The following is a 27,636-nucleotide window of genomic DNA, read 5'->3' on the forward strand; positions in this document are numbered from 1 at the left end:
GGGTATGTAGGTCGAGATTTTATTTTATTTTATTTTAATTTTCATCTTTTTTATCATCGTTTTTATTTTTTTGATATTGCCTTGACCCTAAAACAGCCAAAATGTTGGTCAGAATACCTCTTCTGTGATATTTTGACGAAATACGTACAGAATTGACTAGGGAAAGAAAACCAACGTGCATGACGGTCAAGATGACAAAAAGAAGTTCTTTTTGTTTAAATTTTTTTGAAACATTTAGGGTTGGCGGCTTAAACCAGAATCGGTTGGGTTATCAGAAATACAAAATATTTTTTTTTTATTTTGCATTATTGTTTCTCACACAGTAAATCTACAGCATCACCAATTCTCAAAATATTTTCTGACTCTTATCTTTGTTTTGTTTTACTTTCACTATCTGTTGTTGTCTTCACTTTCAATTGCTACATTTACTGTGTCAGCTGTTTCCAATATTGCCGTTTTTCTAATCTTTGTTTTGTCAATACACAACTGATGACCAATTAACTCTGTTTATGACTTTTAGTTAATTATCTGTTCTTTTTTTTCCCTTCATAGTAAATGTACGGCATCAGATGTTCTCAGATTATCTTTCCTTGATATCTTTGTTCTTTTGTCAACAAGTAACTGAAGACCAATTTATCAATCTATCATATCAGCTGAGCTGGTTATAACTTTAATTAACTATCATTTTATGTCTTCAAATGGTACATCTACTGCATCAGCTGTTTCCAAATTCTTCTTTCTCTTAACTGTTTTGTCAAAATGCAATTGGTTACTTTTCAATACATTACAGAATTTTAAGGAGTTTGACTCATTACCACCACACTTATAGTTTTGAGCGTTTTCAAACACTGCAACAATACATCCACAGGGTGTCAGCTGTTCTCAATTTTGTCTTTCTGAGATAATCTTTCTTCACTAAAAACATTCAACCTATCACTTCCGTTAGCAACCCCCTCTTTCACAATGCATTCTTTTGAAAACCTGTCATGGCAGAATTGATTCTATACATAGAACAGACCAAAACATGACTTTTAGTATATGCTATGCCAGATCTTATAATACAGATAGGCTGAGTATTTGACATGACAACATGTACAAGTCAACAATTTCAAATTCCTGTCATGTTTTTTCTAATTCTAAGTTCATTCTATTACACCAGCACTGGAGACAATGGTAATTCTATCATCCATCATTGCTGACAACCTGTACATAGGAAACTAGGTATGTATACCCTAGGGTATACATACATGTTAGTAGTCAACATAAAAGCATATCTTCTGCATAATTGATTATCATATACAATATGTAGATTAATTTATGGAAACTTTAAAGATATATTACACTTCTACAATACCCTGTAAATATTGTTAGGATAAAGTGAATTTCTTTCTTCAAGGTGCTCTTAAAAGATTAATTACTTAAATTTTTCACAAAACTAGCACGGATGTTGCTATAGTTGACGGATTGAACCTAGAAACTTGGCTGTCTGGCTGGACAATGCTATTCACTAAATTAGTCAGTAACTGTATGTCGAGTTATATACTAGTAGCCAACTCTGAGGACTAAACTCCCAGATTTACACAGGGTGCCGTTCCAGGTGTCAAAAACCTACAAATTTAGAGAGATGTTCTGACCCTAAGGGGCAACATCAAAAGTTCAATATGATATATCTAACTTAATTGCTTAAGTTAGGTCCCAGACCCCCCCCCCCCCCATCTAACTTAACTGACCTAAAATTGAAAATCGTTTCAGACTCATACTGTATACTTCCACTTTTAAACAACATACCAATATACTACTGAATTATAAATAAAAACAGAAAACCATTTTAACCGCGTACCGCTGATAAATCGGACCGAGTGTACGCAGTGTTATAGGTAAAAGCAGTCTTGAAATCGTACCAAATTTGCCAAGTATGACATTAAATCGTTTTTGACGGTTGAGAAATTAATTTGGCCACCCCCCACCCCACCCCACCCCCAAACTTAAGCAATTAAGTTAGATATATTATATTGAACTTTTGATGTTGCCCCTAACAATAGCATAACTCATTGTTACACCTGTAGGTGTACTTGAGAGGTGACATGTACCTATATATATGTCAAAACACGGGTTAGGTTAGGGGGTAGGAATAGGACTGGACTCCCTAGCATAAACCAGATTTGTGTCATCTGCAATCAAGGGACACTTGTTCAACATGTTTCCAACGACATCCTACATAGAGTTTTACCCTGAAGATAACAAATTAGCAGACTTGATTTTTGTAGATTTAGGTACATTAAATATTCTATGATTTACTTCAGGTATTCTGACTTACTTGGGAGGGAGTGGCAATAAAATTGAATTCCAATTCAACAAGTACATTCCTAACATTTCTGATCAAATGACATTCTTGTCAAATTACCTGCATCTCATTGACAACAATGTAAATACTAAAATTTAGCATGTTTCCTTGAAATATGATAGATTGTAGAATTATTTTGAGATAGTTACAGTATATATATATAACAAGAAACGGGTCAAATCATGTGTCACTCAGAGAAATCCAGTCAAAACAATCTCTCCACTATCATTTCAATATTATCATTTAAATATTTTCAATGTTTACAAGACAGCTTTGTCTTCAAACATACCACCCATTCATTTTTAATTTCCACCACCCCCACCCCACCCCACCCCTTCCCACTTGATGTTCAACTCAAGGAAGTGGACCCCACCCACCACCAGAATCAATAAAAAGTTTATGAGTTCCAGTCTTCAGATTTCTACTTGTATGCTGTTTCTCCCCAACGTACTCAAAACATATCACTGTCTTACTGTCATACTAAAAAAAGAAGAAGCAAGAAACTCTGACAAGAGACCTGTTTGTGACTAACAAACTATCACCATTCAAACACAATCAAATACAATAGTCCTTTAGAATCGGTTTGTGCACTGTGCCACTATTCAACCCTGGCAGGTCTTAACAATAACTATGATAAAACACTGCATTTTACAGGGTTATATAATATCAAGGCCTTAGGTTGTCTTTTTAGTGCAGTGAATTCTCAAAATTTTACGTTAGAAATTTGAAACTAACAATGAAGTGCTTTGGTAAAAATCTATGAATGTAATTTTACGGACTTGTTTTACAAATTTTAACTGATTTACCAACTCTGTTTTTGGTATTACATTAACATGTATTTTTGCTCAGTTCACTGTCACACCCAGATAGATCCATACATTTACATATGTATTTATTTCAATGCAAAATAAATTTGTCACCTTTTTAACAATTCACATATTTCAAAGCGATATATTTTCTTGTTGTTATCAGTTCCTCTGTATTTATTATTTGACAAAATATGTTTTGCTGTAAACAACGCCCGCCAGACAAACACATGTACACGTCAATATTTATAATGCAAATCACAACACGACCTACCTGTTGCGACCAATTCTTTCCCAATCTTTGACAAAAACTTCAATTTCATCGTGGGGTGCGAGGGCCTTATCATTCAAGTCCCATTCTAATTTCTGCAAAGAGAAAATGCAGCATTCGTGAAAAGCAGTTCTTGGAAGAAGTTATATACCCCGAGCACTGTGAGGTCATCCGGCCGTCGTCAACAAATATTCGATGGGCAGGCGAAGACACCCACCACTGATTTCAGTTGGTCACCCCGTGCCTTTGAGCTGTTTACAAATTTTTACATAAACTGATTTCATCTCTCACACCGTTATGCATTGTTCTTGAGGTGAATCGGTTTGTCGCATGTCAGGTGTTCACACTTTCTTCAAAGTGTTAATACACTTTTCTTCAAACGAAAACCGAAAGTGTTACAACATTTCATAGTACTGACACATACATGTGTGGAAATATCAATTTACTAAAAGTTGACTTGCCTGATTCCATACGGGGTTCAATTCCTCCTTGATAACTTCAGTTTTCTTTGAGCTTCCTACAGACGCAATTCACAATAAAAAGGTATTAGAAATGCGTTGTTGCCATGCATTAACACCCTTACTGTTCACCCAAATGTGTATAATGTATGGTGTACCGCGAGTTTCACTATCGGCCATTGAACCGACTATCCAAGTGGGATCTAATCGTGTACATACCTTGAAACACAATAGTTGTTTGAGGATCAATTTTCCCAAACTTCTCAACGTTAGGTAGGTTCGTGGCATTCGCCACGGTTACTTGCAGAGACATCTTCACTTGCTCCTGTTCATAGCTTCCTCAAAAGTAAAGCGAAATATCCCCGTCTTGGTTCTCTCCTACCAGCTTCCCGGTGCACACACCCACGTAAGCATATATCGCTACAGGCTGTGGTGGGACATGTATACAACTTTGCATATGAAGAACGGACTGTTCTATACTACAGAAGGGGAGGCAGCTACTACAAGCAGTTGGGGAATTTGAAAAGGCGTTAATATTATTGGTTCACATCCAGTCTTTTAATTAATTAACAACAGTGTACTTCAATTGGTACATAATTTGTTACGAAGCTATACCAACAGCAGATATCATCCAAATCAGCAGACGGGAAATGATGAACAATTCATTATAAGCTTTTATTTCACTTTTTCTCAAATTCAGCAGGTGGTTACTCGTTTTTCAACGATTCCACAGTTTAATCATTTTTCATTTGATGCCGAGATATGCATATACATTTAAAGCGATGAAAGACAAGGGAAATTGGGACAAACAATTATTGATGCAGTGGGGAATAATTTTCTTCTGAGCACGCAATCAGTTAACTTTCGTTCAAAGAGGGCGCTCTTCGTATAAGTATTTCGACATGTATTTCGACGACTCGAAGTTAAATCGTGTGCGACTGTCTGTCTGTCTGTCTGTCTGTCTGTCTGTCTGTCTGCTTATTGTTCAACAGTTGTCTGCTTCGGCCGGGAATCGAACCCGAGCCTGCTGCATGCAAGCAATGGTTCTACAACTGAACCACCGATATTCATTTTTATTTTTTTTAATGGTATCAAACACAAAACCTATGCTGGCTCCCACCCACAAATGTTATCCACGTTATCAAGAGTTACGATACGTTAAATCGTTATTCTAAAACCATTAAAACCATTCACAGTTGCAGCGGGTCTCACCAGAAATCTTCATACAGTAGTTTATTCTCTTTTCGCATTGTTCAGTATGTTACTTTTATTTGAAAAAAAAAAACTGTAATCACTGCAATCATCTCTACCTGTGCTGATCAATTGACAAACCCTTCACGTTAGACGAGATATACACAGAGATAACTGATGATATTGTTACCAGTAAATGGTTGGTTTTATTCAATGTTTTATTGAGATTATAACATCATATTTAACTGGTTCGACCACACTATGATCATCTCACATCTCAGTTCTTAGCGAGGGGAGTAGGCCTTTTCGATTTCACGTCGTAGTTTCAACACTTCAACGTCCGGTTGGTATTTCTGATTGACCGTCATTAACTGCATAGTAGGTAGAGAATAATAACAAGAAAATGGATTAGTTAACATCATGAAGACTGGATTTAAGCCCCCCCCCCCTTTCAAAAAGTGCACCATTGAACAGCCGAACTTTGGTCAAATCACAGACGAGGGTTCATCCTTTTAACGACATGTCTTGTCTCAGAATCACTGGACTGCTCACTCGTACCAGAAGATGATCATTAAATACGAGCGAACGATTGCTTTGAAGAAAAAATGTACTGATGATATTAGATATTTCCATGCCGAATTTGTAGATGACTGAAACGACCCTAGATACAATGTATAAAGATCTATAAACTTCACAGTGACACTGTTTTTATGAAAAAATACTCTTAGGAAAGACCAAAGTGCGAAAAGTATAGGTCATACAAATCTATATATCCATTCACCCTCAGACCATTATAGAAAAGTGGCCTGAGATTCATCGGATCCATTCACACAACATCGGATTGTATAAGTAACTTTGATTCGAGCCCTCACATGACCAAATCCATGAAGTTGCTATATATGGTGTAACGATTGTTGACATGTTCAGATGTATTGTCATGCTTGAAACGGGCTGTATGATGTAGGCTCTATCTTACCCACCTTCTGAGGTTTGGATGGGTCTACCACGTCCCAGGGTGCAGATAGTTTGTTGCTCCAACGGTTAAACCTATGGAGAATTAGGCATTGAACAATAATAATAATTACATGAAATTGAGAAAAAATTATCAAATATAGTAAAGGACTAATTAACTAGAGACACACTTGAGTAAATAGACTGACATAACATAGAAGCATGAGGTAATTGATTAACATTTTGCAACTAAAACAAAACTAAATAGTAATTTAACATTTACATAAAGTTGTCGATAAAATCCATTAAATACCAAAATGAAACAATGTGTATGATATTCATCGTCTTGATAAGGGTTTGCAAAGTCAAGATTGTTTTAAATGGCTAGGTACTTATGTATGGTCTATTTTCAATGCATTACTTTCTATTGATTCTGGTATGGTTAATCGTCATCCGCGTCACTGCAAAACCTAATCAGCATATCAATTGATTTCATCCAATATCGTATGAGATTGTTCATGTGTGCTTAAAACGATAATTTTTTTTGGTAAATCACTTACGTTACGTCTGGTTTTCGTGATAACATATAGTAGACATAACTGCCAGACATACAGCATACTGCACCCGTAAAGAATACCACGGGTATCAGCTGTAACAAAAATTTTAATATGATATCAATCATAAATATACTTCAATTACATGAAAAAGTTACTTGTGAGTGTGACTAAAGTGTTATTTTGTAATAAGCTATAAACTTTCACCTTATGAAAAGTTGTTATCAAACATGACTCGATGTAGCTTGAACATTTACCTATATCACTACATGTACTCAACAAGGTACACACACACACGCACTTACATACACACACACACACACACCCACACATACACACACACACACACACACACACTCTCTCTCTCTCTCTCACACACACACACACACACACACACAAATTTAACAAAGGCAAAAACAAAACATGGAACTGTCTGAAAGCTGGTACATTAGTTTCCACCGAATAAAATGGTCTGCAATGTATGCAGCTATTCATCGTCCCTTGTAACTTACAACAAATGATCAACAATGTAGCGCACACAAAAAAACATATCGTTAAACTTACCTCGTAATGTTTCTTCAAGAAAGCTAACGTTAGGAGTCTGCTCATTCTGAATGTGTGCTTCTTGAGTTATGCTAAATTTGCCGATGGCCTAAAGAAAATGCAATAGTAGTTTGTCCTTGCATCATCATAGACTGTCTATGCTTGCATCTAATAAATTAACAAAATCTCGCTGTGAAAACGACAGGATCAAATCTTGTCACAACTTGTGACGCACTTTTATAGCAGTTAATACTATCTCAGACAACTATAGTCAATTTTTAAATTGTAGTTCGTGATACTTTGCAAGTAAAAACTAACATGATCCAAGCAGGCAGGTATCGGTATAACTCGAATAACGATATAACTTGTAAGCACAGTAAACCACACAGAAGTACATGCATGTCATACTTACGAAATTCGACAAATTAGTTACATGTATTTATCTGCAAGACGGATAACACATAAGTTGGTCTATGGGAATTTTGCTGAATTGATTCTCAGAGTGTTTGTTTCCATTGTTTCATTGTGGCTCATAAGGAAAAGACGACCCGTGTTCGATTCGTTGCTACGCTGTATATAGCGCCCTCTATCGTCCGACTGTGTCAATTTCGGATGCTGGAACTTTTAAAATTCTTTTGAATACTAGTATATAGAAGAAACCTGCCTATTCTACTACACAGCGGGGTCTTCACTCGGATCAACAGGAACCATTTAAGGCACACAGTTTACTCATTTTGAGTGATAAGATAGTACCTCAGTTTTAAACTTACTCAACTGAAATCTTGCAAAGAAGTTCTACTGCACTTGACTGTGTTCAGTCATTTTGAGGATTTCCTGCAAGGGTTTATTTAGTTAACTTCTCTATACTCTTCACATCCGTCCAACTCATACACACAAAAGATAGAAACAGAATATAGTAAAACTGATTTAATCTAATAATAAAATGAAGTTAGTCTCCTGAGTATATGGTATAACATCCAATTGTTATAGTCCTACTACTAATACAGGCTTTGAAGGTCAATAAATCAAATAGTATGTTTCCAATAACCTGACTGACCTCTGACCCTGACTGACCTCCGACCCTAATTTTTTTCCAAAACAAAAAGATAAGAAATTCTTTGTGTTCTTGACCTTCATACACGTCTGTTTTCTTTCCCCAGCGATGTCTACTGCATCAAATTATCACAGAAGGGATATTCTGACTGACATTTTGTTTATTTTTGGGTTGAAGCAATATTTGTCAAATATAAAAACACTTAAAAAGATCAAATAAATTAAAGAAAATCCCAACCTACCTACCTTATATTTCTGAGGCCAAGTTATAGGAAATGCAAGTATTTTGTTAGCCCAATGAAAAATAAACAAGTAATAATTTTTTTGACTGTTTTTTTTTTTTTAAATTTGATTTGTGAATATGTTGCTAAAGCTGTAATGTAGACAAGAATGTTACAATATGTAATATTTCTTTAGGTTTGATTTTTTTTAACTTGTCCTGTTGTTATCTAATAATGTTGTGACTTGTCAAGTCACCAGGTGATGAGTTAGATTGTAACCTACCAACAATGAAAATATACAAATCACTAATATTTACATAACAGGGTAGTTTATTTCAAACAATACACATGTAACCAGGCAGTTGAACATTTGCAATTTGATGAATGGCAAGTATCATGAGAACAAATTTCAAAAACTTTTTTTTTCATCATTTTCATCACAATATTCTTTTGGAAAATTTACAATACAAACAAGGGAATATTTGCTAAAAAGTTGACAACAGTATCCCTAATTTCATGTTAACATATGAACATAACAGATTTCTCAACACACCATCATCTCTTCACTGTTAGCCTTGATCTAGTTACTGGGTTTATAGGCAGCATTCAGTTCATCACGCAATTTGGTAACTTCAGTGTTCGGCTTGTATTTTTGTGAATATGTCATGAACTAGAGAGGAGAAGAGAATAACATATGAATAAAGTGGATTATTCATAGTGACAGCTTACTGTATGTAATACACCATACTTGTAGTGTGGTTAGCCATCTTGTTGTCATTTTCAAGAGAAGTATCACACGAGGGCGCCCAAGATGAGGACAAAAATGAGAGCTATATGGCATGATGGTTGTACATACATGAAACAGTCAACAAAGTCTTACAAAAGTGACTCATTGAGGTTCGGAAAACTACTTTATGTGAAATGAAGCTAGCAGAATCTTGAACTGTTTGAGAATGCCACCAACTTGCAATTGCACTTTGAAACACAGGGACATAATGGTTTGTTTAAAAGGAGACTGTATTATACTCAATTATCATGGCCTTGTTATGAAAATGCCTTATATCCTGGAGTGGCATTCCCCAAACAACATAATATGTGTTAAGCTATGTTAGACTGACGACAGAGATATTTTCATATTTTATATTTTCTTCTTCCATCAAAATGTATATTCATATTCATTGCTACAGCCATCTTCATTCAAATGTATGAATTGATGGCCCACTGTGTACATTTCAAATCTTGATGTTCAGTGATCCACAGTAGTCCAAGCATGAACAAATTATAATTTAAACCCTAACTATTGTGCTAGTATTACAACCAGTGTAGCCATTACTGTAATCAGAACTTTGTTTTAACACTAACTGACAATTAACTTGGCTTTGAAGATGGCAGAAAATCTTCTCCTTTGATATCACATATATGTATATAAATTCTCTTAATATATACAGAACCACAACACACAGCTGCAGCCATATGCAGTCTGTTAGAAATATAACTTACTCTATGCTATCTGTTTTAACAGAGAAGACTTGAGTATCGTGTGTTCAGTGTGTATGACTATGTTGTATCCTGCATGCTGTGTGCTGTGGCCGTAAGTGTCTGTCTGTGGATGTATTTGTGGTACTTTGATAGTGTCTGTCATAAGGAGAATTACTTCAAATCCTACTCACTTTCTGCGGTGTAGATGGGTCCACTACATCCCATGGTGCAGATATGTTATATCTCCATCTATGTTGTAAGAAAATTAATTACTTGTAGGTTCAATACTAGATTATTTTAACAAATGTAGTCACCATTATATCACCTTTGATATAATTACCCCAGAATGATTTCCTGTTATAAGTCCCATATTATGTATGTTTCCAAAAGATTTTAAAGAAATAGTTCACACTAGTTGCATAGTATTAGTACATATACTACAAAGACAGTGAAGAAAGAGTTGATTTTGACATTTGACCCTGAAGGTCAAGATCTAAATCAAATCTAATGATACTACCAGAAAGACTATATCTGATCTAAATTTGTATATTCATGAACTGAGTACCAGTTTGTTAGTTTATTGTGCAAATACTGAAATAAATTCATGGGCACAATTGGATCAAATTTGATAAGGTTTATGATATGTGTAAGTTTATTATAGAATGTCACCTTTGTGCCAGGTTTGAAAGAAATTAGGTTATGCATGTAAGGCATATGGTTGGATATTCACACTCAGGTGCGTGTACAGAACCCATTCCAATAGCTCCCTCCAATTCTGTTAGCTTGTTTGGAGCTAACAGAATTACACATGTACTCACGTGATATCTGACTTGGTCGTAGCCATATAGATCATATAACTTGCTGCACATGTACCTGTGGCACCAGCCACAGTACACACTGGGATATACTAGGAATAGAGTTAACAGGATAGGTAGTGCATTTTCTGTTGCAAAGGAGGGGGGGGGGGGAGGTGGTGAGGGCAAGGGAGGGGGAAGATACTTATGCATTTATAACCATTCAACCATCATAACATACAAGTGATGTATAAGGAAGGAGTGGAGGGAAGGGGGGGGGGAGGGGAGGGGAGGGGAGAGGGAATATGCATATCTACTCATAACCATTCCACCATCCTCATTTCCAAGTTACTTACACCTGATAAATCTGTTCAGTTTTCAATTCAATATTTCTGTGCATATATAGGCATGATATATACAATTTACAAACAATAATTTTGTTTTTTAGTGTTGGAACTTGGACTGCTTTTCAAAGTCTAAGCATGGTGATTGTCATGAACAATGTTGGAGAACCACATGTATATTAATACAATGTTTTTAATTTTAACCATACTTGGATTTTGTCAAGTGAGTTTTCACCGTCTTTCTTCCCAAATCAAGATATTGAAATGTTGATACTGGCAGTTGTCAAAAATTGTACTGCAGCCATTAAAATATAAGTTGTCACTCGATCTATAAAAACGTTTACATTCAACACATTTCATTAAGGAAAGCCACTCTGGAGCAAAGTCCCCGAATCAAAGTTATTCAATTCTATCCAAATTTTTGCCATAGATGAAAGTTTGTTATGCAAGTGAGCATAATGGCGTCACTTTCCACAACTTTGAACTTACCTGTGGGTGGTTGATCAAGGGTCTGAACATGACCAGTCTTGTGGTTATTATTCCAGCCATCCTTCAGAAAAAAAAAAATAGTTAGCAAGTCAATGTAATATGTCATGAATGCAACATTAAAGGTGATGATGTATGCTTTTGAGATATAACTCTCGATTTCTGCCAGGTGTTATCCAGTGCAGTGCAGTGGTCCGGACACGACATAAATGCGACGTTGTCTCACTTGCGATCCGAAAACGACGTATTTTACCGTATTAACTATCATGGGATATCATTACATACAGATAACAAAGCAGTATTACAGTAAATTATTTCATATTGAGATTTGATATCAACATTTTGAGGAAATATTCGATTTACGTTGCCAGTGACACATTGTACATGTTGTACTTATATAAAATGGTTACATTAACGTTAGGCACTCTCTAATTTTACATGGCAACGACCTAAAGCTAAACATAGACGCTAGACGCTCACTTTGTAGATAAACATTTAGTTTACTAATTTGTACGATTACAAATTCCGACCTCTCAAGACCAATATTACTCTTCACAGTCGACAGTATTCCCAAAGTTTCACTACAAAACTGGCAACGGACCGGATTTAGGGACTGAAATTATGGGTGGTGCACAACTTTGAAAATACACCGAACGGTCTATCGTACGAGACGTCAACATCAAATTTTCGATTTCTAAATCAGTGGAGAATGAAACTGGTATCATAAATTCTCGCATATTCAAAAATTCTTGGACGGAAATTAATACAAATAATGGACTTACGTGGACTTATTCCCTCAGAAAATTCAAGCAGGTAAAGATTTGCGAACCAGTCAACTCAATGTATTTTAGTATCTCCAGACGTTCAAAATTGTTTTGACCCGATGAACTTTCTGTTGTTCTGTTTTCAAGGTAACCAAGTTGTTACAATGTTAATAAATGGCGTAAAATGTACACGAACTGAACACGTGCACCATATACGCGAACATATCTGGAAAATGAGGGATGCATGTCAGGGTGCAGTGATGTATAATATGCAGTCCACAAAAAAAATCACACACATTATTTGGTAAAATACGTTATACACGGTCACTTTATGAAAGAAAATGTTGATATTCATACTATTCTTGTCACTCATTATTTTTTTTCAAACTGTCAAGTATTATGATGTTCAGTAAACTACTAGTTTGAGGTAATGTGTGTGTGTGTGTGTGGGGAGGGGGGTCACAAGGCGGGACTGTGTAAGCACCGTCGGGCTCTAGTACAGTGAAGCTTGGTGCTAGAAAGAAAGAAGGAAATGTCCAGAAAGAATAAAATATATTGAATTTTCAATGAGAAAATGCTTGCTTGACTCTTGGTACTAACTAACACCTACTCCGTGTATGTGCGTGTGTTATAGGGAGCCCCCCCCCCCCTGATTGACAGGTGTGATATTGCGGTACCTAACACTAACCCCAACCTTAATCATTGTGGTAAATATAGTGAGTCAAAGTAAAATGTGACCCTCCCCTTATACACCAATGGCGACTGATGTAAATACCACAGAGTGCCTTTTAAGAAGGGTCAACAGATTATCGAACCAGAGGCATATCGTCACTTGCATGCATCCCTACACAAATCAACCAAACTTCAGGGAACACAAATCACTATCACCAACTTCCTTTATTGATTACAATGTACTAGGTATACAAAGTATGACAAGTTCATTGATCAAGAATACTCGTAATACCATAACAGCAACTAGGTGTACAGTTAATTTTGTGTAGACAATTTTATTGCATTTTTACAACGTTTTTCAAAGATTTACATACAAATATCACATGTAACCGATGAAAACAACAGACCTAGAAAATCACATGAATAACCTTACGTATTGCATTGAGACTCCGGATTGACACCTTTCTTAGACTTTGAATCCGTGAAATCCGTAAGAAAAACATAAGGGACACTGTTTATTGCATGCACCATTCTTATTTGAACATTTGCAAAATACAACTACATTTGATATAGGAACAGTTTAGTGATGTAAACGCATACTCTATATACTATATAGTTGGAGTGGTATGTAGGATCTACCGTAGGGGGCGCCCTCATGCATCCTTCACCCTCTTTCACTACCTGATAGACATGGCATGATAAAAATGCATTGCGCTTGAAGAAGAAGCTTTATATAGTTTATATTTTATGCTTCACAATTTCTTCGTAGATTGGTGTATCATTTTCAATGAGTTCCTTGATTCGTTGTGGCAAATTGTCGTCGTCTTGACTTGCCGATATGACTTGTGCCTTCTTTGGGGGTAAAAAGCAAGAACTTTCGATGGCAGACTTGAATGCGAACGAAAAGAATGGACTTTTATGCGAATCATGCCAAAAGTCAATGTTACCCGGCTTCCAATTCAGCATGCTTTCATAGAATTGAATTCCAATGGCTTTACAATATCTCTGTAACACATCACGTGGATTCTGTGCCAAATCATCGGACTCTATGACAACGGGTTTCTGACCTTTCTCGTTGACGATATGATTATACAAATTATACAGGGGTTGAAATGAACCCAAGTAAAGAGTGAAGTCGACGACATCTACTTCCAATAAACCCCTCTCCTTTAATTCAAGATTCATCTTGTACAGGGATCGATGTGCCAGACGTGGGTGACGTACAATAAAGGTATGTTGGTAACCATCCGGTAAGATCCCAAACTGAGATACGACATTCGCAATATCTTTCAGTATAACTGCTTCTTTGTCAGCATATTCCGCTTCCAATCTCTCTTTCACTTCCTTGTACGAATATCCAGGAATCGTGGACAATCTGGAAAATGGTCCCGGCATCCTGTCTTGACCTCTCATCGTAGCCAATAAGAATTCTTCGTGGAACATTTTGAAACTCGGAACAGATGCCATTGACAGTTCAAAGACAGTTGACCGTGCCCGGGGGTTACACCATATCACAATCCTCTTTTGGTCCATTTTTTTTTCTATATATCTTTGAGATAAATCGTGATAGGAGTTTAATAGTATGGTTTAATATACATAAGCCATATGAATTTTGAATTCTCAACGAAACAACTTCATTGTATGATTGAAATACAATATGGCCAAATTGTTTGTTGCCCAGAAATCAAAAGTCTAAGAAATGTGTGAATCTTTGTTATTTACATATTTACAAGGAATTTTATGTAAATAAACCTGTTAAACACTAGTCTGTAATTTACAGACATTCATGCATTCGGGTCACGCTATTAGCCAGCCTTATAGGGCTGAACAACACGACATATCCTTACATCTGCAGTCTAGATACACACACGTGATCACTACCCTGATGATCACATTCAGTCTATACGTATACACGGTTTCCCCATGTGTTGAAATCACCGTTCGATTACAAGTGACATGTATTACTTGTATTTTACCCATTGTATTTACAAATCACTTCTTGGACGTAAAATAACAAACTTTTTTTCAAACCATTTTTTTTCTCCTTTTTTTTGCGATTTATTGTGTTACAGAGGCGGACTTGGTATACGATTATTTCGTATTAATTTTTCATCTAAAACATCATAGTAAAGTTGATTTATTAGGCCTAGCGATTACAAATCCAAACTAAACCCCATTTTATCATACACATAGTCGTTTTATTAATCAGCAATTAAGTATATGAACAGTGTCGACATTTATATGATTGAAATCAAACTACAAACAATATAGTTGAGTCATGTAATACGCACATAGCATCGCCTGATCTTGTGTACCCAGAGATCAACCGAGGTCAACTTTTCAAAAGTAAGTTTACATATTGACTTGCGAGTCGTGACTTATGAATGATCCCAGTCCGGGGCCGACTAGACTGTAAGATACGTCGTGTTGTTCAGCCGTAACAGGCTTCTTAACCACGAGTGCTGGCTGATAGCGCGAATGTCTGTGTCTTGCAGACTAAACCTTCACAAAACATCGATCGTCACTCCTCCTGCCTCCATGTTATGTCTATATTAGCTAGTGATGACTAATTGTTTTTAAAAAAAAAAATAATTAGTAATAAGTGTTTTTAGATAACCACTTTGCAAATATCTTGTACAGGGACCATCCAAATATATCTCTAACTCACAAGTGATTTTCCAAAAAAAGGCACAACACCACTCTTTGCTGAAAGTGATTTCTGCTACCCCTATACAGTACACTGTATTGTTAGTTCTGATTGTACAAAAATGGTAACGAGTAATTTTCAACACAATGGAGTTACCGTCAGAATCTAGTCATACATACCTCTCCTCTTGCTCTTTGAAATCTCTGAACAGAATACTCGATCATTTGCTGTGGAGATACATGAGATACGAGTCTTGGTAACTTGCCTGGGGTAACCTAACCACAAATTAATGTCTGTCTTTAAATTGCATAGGATAGAATGACCCTTTACCCATTGTCACCATGGTAACGGCAATAGGTTATAAAATAGTGAAAACTACCTATAGATTAGAAAGAAGGTTATCATATTCTTTAATATGTAACCGGATACGTTGCATATATCACGTACTTATCAGCATCGTTGTACCAGGTATTAATCTGTCCCACATCATGCACATGCACTTTGTTCGTGTTAAATATTGTAAAACCACTGGCAGGGCCCCCGGGGCAGGGATGTCAAATGTCAACATAAGTTACGCCATTTACAAATCAGCTTACCAAACAAAAACAGACAGATCTTTTGCATGAGTGAGTGCGCCCTCGACGGTATTTTTCAAATTGGACTGCGCATGCTCATTGACTCCACCTGTTGATGTTGATAGTTTACATTTCAGTTGGAAAGTAATATTGCTGCTGTGAAATTTCTAGGAATACCACCAGTTTATGCAGTAATGACGTAGTGCAGGTGACATCTAGAGACGACTTGGCGTGCATTTCGTTCATAGGCATTGAGTGGGATGCTAAGATCCTGCCACAATGGACATGCCAAATAATATTCTGACGTCTCTTGTGCAGACGAGATCGATTGAGAGAGTTCTGGCACCCATAGCAGCACAGGTAATCAAATGGAAATGATCATAGTCCAATATAATACACAGTTTGTTGATATTGTGTAGTAGGCAGCTGACCAAGCCACTGCATCATTTTGTTACTACTTTGTATTTGCTTTTCGTAGACGGTTTCCTTTTAAATTTGTGACCCCGAATGAACCGTGGTCCCTAGCCATACAGGCACTTCAAATTGAGAGATCAATTTGTATGGAAAATGAAAACAATTGTATACACTATAGTCTATAATTTTTTAAAACAAATCCATACAGATTAATGCAAGTGCCTGTGTTAGCCCAATCTTTCAAATCAATCTGTAACGGTACCCCAGTTTAGACAAAAATTCCGTCCACCTTAATTTTAACAGATATGGCAAGTACATGTACTACATAAGGAACATGGAAGTACCACCCACATACTTCCATGATACTTGATAGGCCCTCAAACCACTAACGAAGGCCTGATTGTGTCCATCCTTGCATTGTCGATGTTTCAAATATGAAACCTAATCCTTACTCTCTGAAGTTTTGGTACAAATAATATACATCTTTTTTACAGTCAGTCCACTGTTATGCACTCATGCAAAAGAAATAAAGTTCACCTCATATTTTCGCTGTGGGGTGAGGGTGAGGGTCATAAAGAAAGACTTGCCATCTGATAATCATTTATCACACATCAGTATTGTATTGAGCGTTATCAAAAAATGGGGACAAAGCGGAAGAATTACATAAAATGTGAGTATTTCAAATGAAATCTCAGAGGTTGTGATTAGTCATGGGGCCATGGTGGTTAGACCCCCTGTTTTGACCATCATGCAGAGTGAGAGTTGGGCAGTGGGTTTAGGTAGTCCTGCTTGCAGACAGTGTACAGGATGTGATGATACTATGTCCCTCAACACCAATTGTCAGAATCAAGTTCCGAATTACTCCTTTTGCAAGCACGTGAAGGGAGGGACAATTGTCAGAATTGAGTCCTCAAGTACTCTGTCTGCAAGCAGGATTTGGGATTAGGTGATTTAAATCTTGTTTTTTTAGGGATGTTTTACAGAGTAATCAGACAAATGGTGTCAAATTTCTCGTCAGTTTTTAACATACTATAAAAACATATACTGTGCGAGGTCAAATGTGATGATTTTTTACTAAGTCTGTGAACATATGGGACACTCTTATCCATATGCTACAGTTAGAATATTTATAGTTACTATTGTACAATAATTTAGTCTGTATAATACATGTCATCATGTATCTGGTTTTTATGTGGTATCGACAAAATCCTTAGTTCATATAACATAATTAGATAGAACAGATTTGTAAAGATAGGATACATTACATATATGGTAATATCAATAACTGATGGAATTTTTATATCTTTTGATATTTTTAAATTTTGGATGTGATTGTAGGTGTCACAGTTGATAATTCTGAATGACAGCAGTCAGAGGAATGGAGAACTGTTACCAGATCTGGTTCCAAATGCTGAGGCTGTGATGAGAGCAACGGAGGATCTGATACAAGTCAGCCAAAAACTTGCTACAGAAACTGCAGATGAGGTAACGAAGGACTTGATTTTATTGTTGAGTAGATATGTATTTTATGCGACACATTTTGATTAAAACTATCTCAAAACTTAACTTCCTAAATGATATAGAATTGTTGATATTATGTGAAGGTAGGGTTTAATTGGACAATAATGCACGCCACAAATTTGTATGTTTTGATAATTTTGAGATGTTTCTATTTTTCATATTTCATATTTTTCATATCACTGGAAATTTTCACTGTTTTTAGTTGAAAATGTATATATAATATATATATATATATATATATATATATATATATATATATATATATATATATATATATATATATATAATCATAAACATACAAATTTGTATCAAACATAATGTCACATCATTATATAGAGGAAAAAAGTGAAAATATGTACATGTAATCATTAGTATGCTTTTTACAATATACAATGTCTGTTTATATGTAGATAATGTCTACTTGTCAGTCAGTCATCCGTATAACAGTCTTTATGTCATTACTGCAGGAATTGAAAAGAGAAATACCTAAAGCCTGTGAAAGCATAGGTCTTGCAGGTAAAGGTATGTTACTAGCAACACAACGTTTACACATGGAGGGACAATCAATGGAAGCTAGGAATGAAATGGTAAAAACAGCTAGAAATGTATTGCAAGGAACTATGAAGGTAGGAATTATACTTTTGAGCTGGGAATGATAATGATAAATTTTAGTGTGTTCACTTATAACATTTCCTTGAAAAGAAATAGAGTGCCTTGTTGGATTTCAAACTACATAACAAATTTAAAATATGTTTTCATATTTGGCTGTATGCTACTCAGAATTATGGACAATATATAATAAAGTGGCACAGACCAGGGTGTTAACATTTTGCATGGTTGTTATGCTTTCAGTTAAGAATTGTCATTCTTTATTTTGTGTAATGTTCAAAACATCCATATTTACATGTACATGTAGGTGCTATCAGATGTCATATGATATCCCCACCCCATGCTGTTATGCAACAAATACATTTTGTACATACAGTCCTATGGGGTACTAATACTATGAATAATGCTATACTGTCCTCATGGCTGGCCAGGCAATACCCTGTCAATGTAAATCCTCTTTCCCCTGGGGTGGGGAGTATTTGTTTGTACACAAAAAAACTACAAATTGGGAAAAATGAGATTAACTAGTATATGATACTCTTGTTAAATTCCAACTCTAGGTATTACTGGTGTCAGATGATGCTGAAGTCAGAAAGATAATCAAGGCATCCCATTGGTTACTAGACAGGTTGACTTTGCTACAGTCAGTGCAGACAATGAAAGCATTGGTTACCTGCTTCAAGGTAGGTAGAACAACAACACATCTGATTGGTTATGAGACAGGTTAATACAGTCAGTGCAGACAGTCAAAGCAATGGTTACCTACTTCAAGGTACTTTAAAGAACAACAGATCTGATTGGTTACTAAACAGGTTGACATTGCTGTATTCAGTGCAGCTATTGATGTCATTGGTTACCACATTGTCATAACCTAAAGCCTAGCATATGCAAAATCCCCCCTTTCACTATCTATGGTCTAAAAATACTATTTCTTTAAATCGTTTGACATTGTTTTCTTTATTGTCCAACTCATCACTTGTTTTTGTAGGGATTTACAGAGGCTTTGATGTTATTATCTAATCTAACTGACAAGAGACAGAAAGAACTAACCAACCCCAAGCAGAGAGAATATGTCCTCTCCGCTATGACAGCATTGAAGAAATCTGCCCCAATGCTAAGTACCGCAATGCAAACTTATGTGAAGTTTCCAAACAACCCACAATCTAAGGTAATTTTTCTTTTCAAATCATGGTAGTGTCATGGGTTATTTATTTACATATAAATTATATGTATTATAGTATGTACATGATCTACACTATAACCAAAATGATTGCATCACATCTACAATGTCAAGAAAAAGAGAGAAGAAATACACCGTAAGAAACACTGTATTGTTAAGCAAATTAACTCTTTGTAAATATCCTGCAGCAGAGATACCAATGTTGAAATGGCCATTGCATATTGATAGAGGTGATTCTGTACTACTGTATCATCTTGTTATGCTAACACATTCTACTAACCATTGATAGAAGGGATTCTTAAAGTTTACTACTGTACCATTTTGTTATGCTTACATACACATATTTTACTAGAATGAAATGTTAAAGAGTTGCATATCTGATGTTTTAAGTATGGATTTTTGAATTTTTGTGTAAGCCCCACATTAGTTTGAGTATTATGCATAGAAGTCAGTAAAATTAGTGTTAGTAGGGAGATTGTTCCAGATATGCGTAAATACTAATTTTGAAGGAATGAATGAGATAACTTATAAGGTATAGATCTGTTTTTACCCATGGAAGAAATAGGGATGTCCTCTTGTTACTCATTTGTTTTCCTAAGTTAACCAGTTTTTAAAGAACTTGATCCAGTATTATTAAGTTAGTGGGAAATGTTTTGCCCTAAAGTTGGAAATTTATACCTTATTTTGTTATGTTGTGTGATGGAACATGGCAGCATGTATTTCAGTTCATGTATTTAGAATTGATGTGTGATGGAAGCATAGACCCTCCACCAACTGATGGAAGTAACCCATAAAACTGATACTGTAGAACTCTATTAACTAAGCCTTTCTGGTTTGTCTCCTCAATAGACCAGCAAAGACTATGTAGTTGGTCAGGTGATTACAGCTGTGGAAGATCTAATCAGTGCTGTCAAAATGACAGAAAATACAGCAACAGAGGGTCTTGAAGAACCTGGCATGTTTACTACTAGGATTAGTAAGGTGGGTGTCGAGATCACTAGGTGTCAAGGTCACTGGAAGAAGACAAAAAAAGCTTCAGTGGAAACATATGATTAAAGTAGTCTACTTTCGTGATTTGAAATTGTTCCATTCAAGTAGTTTTGAGGCCTGCTCTGTATATTACTAAAAGGGGTCGGATTAAGATGACACTTATTATACTAGATGACTTTGACATTACATGGCATTCTCAAAGAGCTCATAGAACGCCTGTGCCATTTTAGAGAGAATTAGTACTATTGCAGATTGTTTATCATGCTGGGCTACGGTATTATGAATATACAGGAAAGAAATCTTATGACATGCACTACTGCTAATTATCTAATGAATTATAGTTTCGTGTGGCAGCAAATAGATATAAATATGAAATAGGGAGTTCAAGTGGCTTTCAAACTGTATATCAGTTGTCTGCAAGACAAGAACTCACCTCTTTACATGGTAGTGTCCTGTTTGTGTTGGTGTAGGTTGAGTTCCTGGTGTTGAATGTAATATCAGTCCAGGCAGTAGCACAGAGTAGCCAGCAAACCTGGGAGCAACAAGTAGTATCATTCAAATAAGTTCATCCTTCAGGCCTTGATGTTAGGAGAAGCACATGTCCACTGGTTAGAGAGTATTTACAGGTGTCTGATGATTGGGTGCATACAAACCCCACCAGCTGTTTACATGTAGCTGTCAACATGTAAATTAGCAACCTGTCATCACAAAAAGGTCCTTGACCTATAACTGTCATCACCATTGATCAAAAGGTCACTAGTACATTAATATTAAGACTATTTATTCCAAATTATAATCTCATGACACTTTCTAACTTGTGGAACTCACCAAACTGATGATTATTTAATCCGTGTACAGTATTCCACAAAGCTATAATAGACACTATGTTTTTATTATTTTCAATTCAAAATTTTCCAGGACACATGGAGTGGGATCTGTAATATATGTACATATATATTTATGTGTAAAAGAAATTTTGACCATGTATTGATTCCAGATTATGTAAATCTACACTCATTTTGTATGCCTAATGATTTCAAAGTGTATCCGATTTGTTTATAATTTTGTTATAATTTCTGGTCTATACAGGTTTGCAGGCATCTTTCCCAGGATCATCGTATGATGTTGAATTCTGACTTTGAAGCATTGATGGAATCTATTGTCAGGCATAGTATGGCTGTAGCTTCAGTGTCCAGAGAACGTGTCAGAAATCAAATAGTGGACACCTGTAAAGAGGTATATGTGTAGTGTGGTTTAGTAATTGTTAGTTTTGTTTTTCAATGATTATTTATTATTTATTATTGATGATGAAGTCAGATCCAAAAAGATACAATATGTGCTTTTATAAAGTATTGACATTATTGGTCTAAGATTTTTTATAAGAAACTCTCACGAAAACAAAAAGTGAGACCAGTGCTGCCAGAAGATGACACCCAGGTGACAATATTCCCATGTCTCCTTGACAGACGGACCTTGTTCAATAATGTTTCCATTTCCACTTATGTAATCCTCTGTAATTGTACATGATGTATGTGATGTAACAATGAGAGTCACACTGTAAGAATTGATCACAAAGCTGGCTTTATGTTGAAAGTCCCCTTTAACTTGCAAAGGAGTAACTTACTGGAAGTTTTTGTGATGGTGATTTTTGCCCTAATTAGTCTTCTTCCTTTGAAAAGCAAATGTTCACCTCACTTACTAAGTTATCCTCTGGTCAAAAATCTTGTTGAAGTAAAATGTACACAGTCATAATAAAGTTATCAGTTTGAGAGTAATTCTTCTATGACCTAATGCCTAAGACTACTGAAAGTGTAGGAAATCTATGATGTTATGATTTAAATGGAAAAGTAAATACAGGTAAAGTTTGCCGTCTGGTCAGTTTGTTTTCTCTCATTATTATCATACATTTGTGGTCTTCAAACTTGTGATACTTAAATAGATTTATGTGTTTGTTCTAGATTTTGAAACAAAGTAATGATATCACCAGTCAAGCCAAGTCTCTGAAAGAAAATCTAAACTTTCACCAACTGAAAGAAGATTTCAACAAAAGTTGTGATGTGTTAATTAGTGAGTTTAAATCACTAGAGAAACATATCAACCAATCACTGGGATACCAGGTTGTGGATACATTGTTGGAGACTACAGAACCATTCGATAGACTAGTGAAAGCAGCTGTAGTACCACTACAGGTATGTACGGTAGATGTTTAATATTGTATGTATGGTTATACTAGGTTGTGGATACATTGTTGGAGACTACAGAACTGTTTGATAAACTGTACTGGTCAAAGCAACTGTAGTACCACTACAGGTACATGTATGTAGGCATTCAATAGTGTATGTATGGTTATACCAGGTTGTGTATACATTGTTGGAGACTACAGAGTCATTTGATAGACTGTACTGGTCAAAGCAACTGTATTACCACTTTAACTTACTACAGGTAATTGTATGCATTAAATGCATAGTTCAGTGTACTTGCTAAGACTGGGAACCTTGGTAATAAAATGGGATATCAGGTAAAGTTTGCATACTTTCCTACACATTGTACAATGTATATCATTTATTTAAAAAATCGCTCTCCATAAATGTATGTGGGATTGATTAGGTTAGAGCACTTTGATACATTATAAGTATGTGGGATGTGAGGAAAGCAGTAACCACCACAACAACAACAAATCTGTCAGTCTAGGAGTATTTGTTCTAAACTTTCTCGTATTCTGTTATCTCCAATGTTAGGATAAATCTGTCCTTCGAGAGAAACTATGCATTGATATGTTACAACCTTTGGAAGAAGCCTTTCATGACTATTCTGATAAACTGATACAGTTTGGAGGATTTATTGCAGCTAGCTGTGCTGATAAAAGGAGTAAGTATTTATCCACAAGTTAATAAACTTGGTCAGCTGTTCTTTTCCATTACATGCTTACAATGGATATCTCAAAACTATAATTCATACCTCATTTGCAAAGTAATTTGAAGTGTTCATACTAACATGAGGAACTTGACATGTTATGATCTTATGTATAAAAATATCCAAGTCTTCTATTATTTACTGTGATAAAAATTGTGCTGCCCCCCATGCGTAGCAGTATTTGTGTTCTTTTATTTGTATTTGTTCCTCCAACACTATAATTATTTCTTGTGTTAAAACATCGATGTGACCTTCATAGACAAGTACAAGCAAAAAATATAAATCCCTCTAACCAATGACTGATCATATTACCTACGTTTGCATTTCAGAAGTACACTATCTACGTGCTGTACTCAACAGATTAGAATGCTTGGATCCTGAGGTATACCCTGCATGTCTTGTTGCTAGGAGGGATGTCCTGGATAGGGGAGCATTGGAACATGTCAAGTTACTAAGGAGAGAATGGCATGATGAAATATCAACACTAGTTAATATCATTGATGACATGAGTGATCCATACACTTTTATTGAGTTGTCAGGTAAAATAAGAATAACATATGTAGAGTTGCCTTTATCCTTGAATAACATTAGCTGAAATACATGTTTTGTGTTATTTTTGACACTTGTACTCTTATTTAATGTACTTTATGTGAAGTAGTGGATAACTAATGGAATGTTAGTTGATGTTGTTCACTTTATGTGCATAGTGGATAACCTACAATAACCTTTTTTTTTTGGGGGGGGGGGGAGAGCAATTTATGCTACATATTGAAGGTACCTGTACATGTGGTATTCTACATACTAAAGTATACTAAAACATGTAACTGTAGTACTTGCTATTGACGGAACTCAAACGGTTTTCAAGTACATAAAGACAATTTGAAGACTTGATTTAGTATATGTACAGTACACTAAAGTCTCAAGGAAATCCCTATGTCATTAACTAACTTAACAACACTAGAAGATGATTTCAAATGCTATTGAAGGCATACTAGATTAGTTTAGTTATGTTTTATGTAAGCCTTTTCACTTGAAAAGTTTATAAAGTTAGTTTGTGCCCCATAAAGTTAACATTTATATTTGGTTCAACTTATATTACAGAATCCTCTATGAAGTCTGATGTAAGAGAGTGCAGAGAGGCTATCTTGATATCTGATAGTGATATGTTAGCTACTGCTGCTAATCACTTACTGGGGAGAGGTAAACGTGTTGTACAAGTTGCCAACAAAGTAGTAGAATGTCATATAGATCCTATCTACAGAAATGGACTACAGTCTTATGTTAATCAGTTACAAAAAGGTGAGCTTTATAGTACATAAAATTACTACTGCAGCAAGGAGTGATGCTTAAATACAAGTCTCTAGGATCTTATTATCCTGGAATGTCCTGAAATTTCAAACCCTTTCCTGAAAATCCTTTAGTCTCTTAAAATTAAAGTCACTCCTGGAAAATGACATTTATAGATGATAAGCATTTTGAAATTTTCATTACCTGATAAATACAATTTTCAAGTAATAATGACAAATCAAATGGCAGTGTGATTGTTACCATGACAACTGGAAAAAAAAACTTGAAAACTGGAGATTTGAATGATTTTGTGTAAGTGAACCCTAAAGCCACTTTTTACTCATTACGAATAGTGATTCTTATTTAGCTTGAGATGGCTTTTATTTTATTGGTAATGAGAACTTGAATGTGAAAATTACCAAAATAATATTTATATATACAAAATATACATGTCCATGATATGCACCATCTGTGTTTATTTCAGCAATACCATTGGTAAAGAATGCAGCGTATGAAACTGTAAGTTTGATTGACAACTCCAGACTCCATGATAAGTTACGAGAACGATGTGAAATACTATTACTGTGTGTGTCCAGGGTTAAGGAAGGTTTAGATGAAGACACTCATCCTAGTATACTCAGTCCTCTCAGGAATAACGTCAGACCAAAAAAGAAACCCATGGTTACAGGTTAGTTAACCTTGTGTGATTTACTTAATTTGCAAGTTGATCTTGTGTCTTTATAGGCTATCTTTGCTGTGGGACATTGCATCATGGGAATAAGCAGAATAATATATTCGTGATTGCACAATGAATATTCATGAGAGATGTTTATCACTGAAAGAAATAGACACTTGGGAGTCATGAATTTTCATAATTTTTTCATTGCTGCCCTATGTTGAAAACCATTCATGAAAAGCATTTATAAGAAAGAAAAAGTTGCAAGCATCTGTGCATTTCTTTTACTTGTAGATTATCCTGATTACCCATCACCACATGATTCAATGAGATCAGGTGATCATAATATGTATCTAAGTAAACCTGTACCTAGTATACCAGATATAGCAGCTGCTGCTAATCCTACAAACATGTCTATGTATACATCCATGAACAGACCAAGGTCTGCCACACATCATCCTGTTACATCACCGAAGTCAGCTATCATTGGTAAGTTTAGATATGTATGATATAAATGAAGTATTTTATTTACAAATAGTTTGTTTTTGTCTACTTTTGCCCTTTATCATTAGGACAAAGTTATGCATTTGAAATGAAGAGGTTCTTTGTATTGTTGATATTTGAAGTCACTTCAGATATTAACTAATTATTAATTATGTTTATCAAAGTCCATTCTATAAGCATATTTCTTTCTCATTTTATTTCTCTTTTGTGTACAGACAAACACATACACATGTGCACACACACACATGCACACACGCACACAAGCACACTGAGTAAGCATGTCATAAAAATCATACTCTAGTGTCTTTCTCATTGTATGCCATTCATATTCAGACAATCACATGTACTGCACACACATGCATGCACACATGCATGAATACACGTACATGCACACATGCACATACACACACACACACACACACACACACACACATATATATATATATATACAGACACACCCCTACATATCCCTTCCATTCACACTTAGCAGAGCCTATCATAACGTTGTCCTACCTGGGGTTCATACTAAAGTCTTCTTCTGTATGATTGTCTTGTACTTCCAGCATTAGATGTGCCGGTAGAGTTTGTGAATCTGATCACAGATTTATTGAAAGCCATAGAGAAAGGAGATAAAATACAGATAGAAATGATGTGTGGTGTTATCCTGACTAGAACCAGTAACTATAAAACTATGGTAGATGTTATAGCTAGATTAAGTGAGGATAGTACAAAGATAAGGTAAGTAGAAAAAATAGATAGGCGATCTTTATCATTTTACTTGAAGCATGGCAGTTTTGATATTTTATTGTAACACAACAAATATTAGTTGGTTAGATAGCCCATTAGGCCACAGGATGTGTTTGTATCTTCCTCTGACTTTTCAATTCCCCAAAGTAGGAACTAATTACAATGGGCTCTGTCCATCCATCTGTGTGTGCATCCATATTCATCATTTCTCAGACATGCATTAGCCAGTTTCTTTCAAACCTGGTAGAAAGATGACATGGAACATATGTACCTCACTTTGTTTCATGATATATTCAAATTTGACAGAATAGCAGCCATATTTCTGGTTTAAAATCAATATTTACATCATAACTCAAAAACTGTCATATATAGAGACCCCATTCAAGTGTCTACCCCCTATCATCATGTACAAGCTTTCTTTTAAGACATTGACCATTCAGTCACATGTAAATATTTGAGTATATGAGGGGGGGGGGGGGGGTCTGTGTCTTCTATGAAGACTTATCTTTTAATGCTGTATAGACAAACTTCAGACACTGAAAGTATCTTACATTTTATCGTACTGTGTACATATATGTATATCAACATTACTGTCACTTAGAATAAACTTTCATCGTTATTTCCTTTTTATCCATGCAGTGC

The 27,636-nt window shown here is 35.5% G+C and overlaps 4 protein-coding genes across 16 annotated transcripts in view; 1 reads left to right on the plus strand and 3 right to left on the minus strand.

Moving 5' to 3' along the window:
* Nucleotides 1-4,306, minus strand: part of LOC144446168 (myoferlin-like) — a 137,605-nt gene extending 133,299 nt beyond the window's left edge. For all 13 annotated transcript variants that reach the window (XM_078135908.1, XM_078135916.1, XM_078135906.1 and 10 more), the window contains exons 1-3: nucleotides 4,099-4,306; nucleotides 3,883-3,938; nucleotides 3,425-3,516 (exon numbers count right to left, since the gene is read on the minus strand). In XM_078135908.1, the coding sequence (XP_077992034.1) occupies nucleotides 3,425-3,516; nucleotides 3,883-3,938; nucleotides 4,099-4,192 (242 nt within the window). In that variant the 5' untranslated portion in view covers nucleotides 4,193-4,306. The remainder of the gene's footprint in view (nucleotides 1-3,424; nucleotides 3,517-3,882; nucleotides 3,939-4,098) is intronic.
* Nucleotides 4,307-5,325: 1,019 nt separating this feature from the next.
* Nucleotides 5,326-7,184, minus strand: LOC144446309 (normal mucosa of esophagus-specific gene 1 protein-like). Its single transcript, XM_078136057.1, has 4 exons — nucleotides 7,140-7,184; nucleotides 6,582-6,670; nucleotides 6,051-6,117; nucleotides 5,326-5,441 (listed from the first exon to the last, which is right to left on the minus strand). The coding sequence occupies exons 1-4, from the start codon at nucleotides 7,182-7,184 to the stop codon at nucleotides 5,355-5,357; spliced, it is 288 nt and encodes a 95-aa protein (XP_077992183.1). The 3' UTR covers nucleotides 5,326-5,354.
* An 856-nt stretch (nucleotides 7,185-8,040) lies between these two features.
* Nucleotides 8,041-12,390, minus strand: LOC144446777 (normal mucosa of esophagus-specific gene 1 protein-like). Its single transcript, XM_078136611.1, has 5 exons — nucleotides 12,278-12,390; nucleotides 11,499-11,559; nucleotides 10,690-10,778; nucleotides 10,063-10,120; nucleotides 8,041-9,062 (listed from the first exon to the last, which is right to left on the minus strand). Exons 2-5 carry the CDS (start codon nucleotides 11,556-11,558, stop codon nucleotides 8,973-8,975), a joined length of 297 nt encoding a protein of 98 aa, XP_077992737.1. The 5' UTR covers nucleotide 11,559; nucleotides 12,278-12,390; the 3' UTR covers nucleotides 8,041-8,972.
* A 3,988-nt stretch (nucleotides 12,391-16,378) lies between these two features.
* Nucleotides 16,379-27,325, plus strand: LOC144446310 (catenin alpha-like). Its single transcript, XM_078136058.1, has 15 exons — nucleotides 16,379-16,513; nucleotides 17,906-18,052; nucleotides 18,556-18,714; nucleotides 19,258-19,380; nucleotides 19,686-19,865; nucleotides 20,727-20,858; nucleotides 21,957-22,103; nucleotides 22,826-23,056; nucleotides 23,606-23,735; nucleotides 24,110-24,319; nucleotides 24,882-25,079; nucleotides 25,552-25,755; nucleotides 26,038-26,232; nucleotides 26,811-26,985; nucleotides 27,301-27,325. Exons 1-15 carry the CDS (start codon nucleotides 16,433-16,435, stop codon nucleotides 27,323-27,325), a joined length of 2,337 nt encoding a protein of 778 aa, XP_077992184.1. The 5' UTR covers nucleotides 16,379-16,432.
* The last annotated feature ends 311 nt before the right edge of the window (nucleotides 27,326-27,636 follow it).

Source organism: Glandiceps talaboti, chromosome 15 (genome assembly GCF_964340395.1).
Source record: "Glandiceps talaboti chromosome 15, keGlaTala1.1, whole genome shotgun sequence".
NCBI classification, from domain to species: domain Eukaryota; kingdom Metazoa; phylum Hemichordata; class Enteropneusta; family Spengelidae; genus Glandiceps; species Glandiceps talaboti.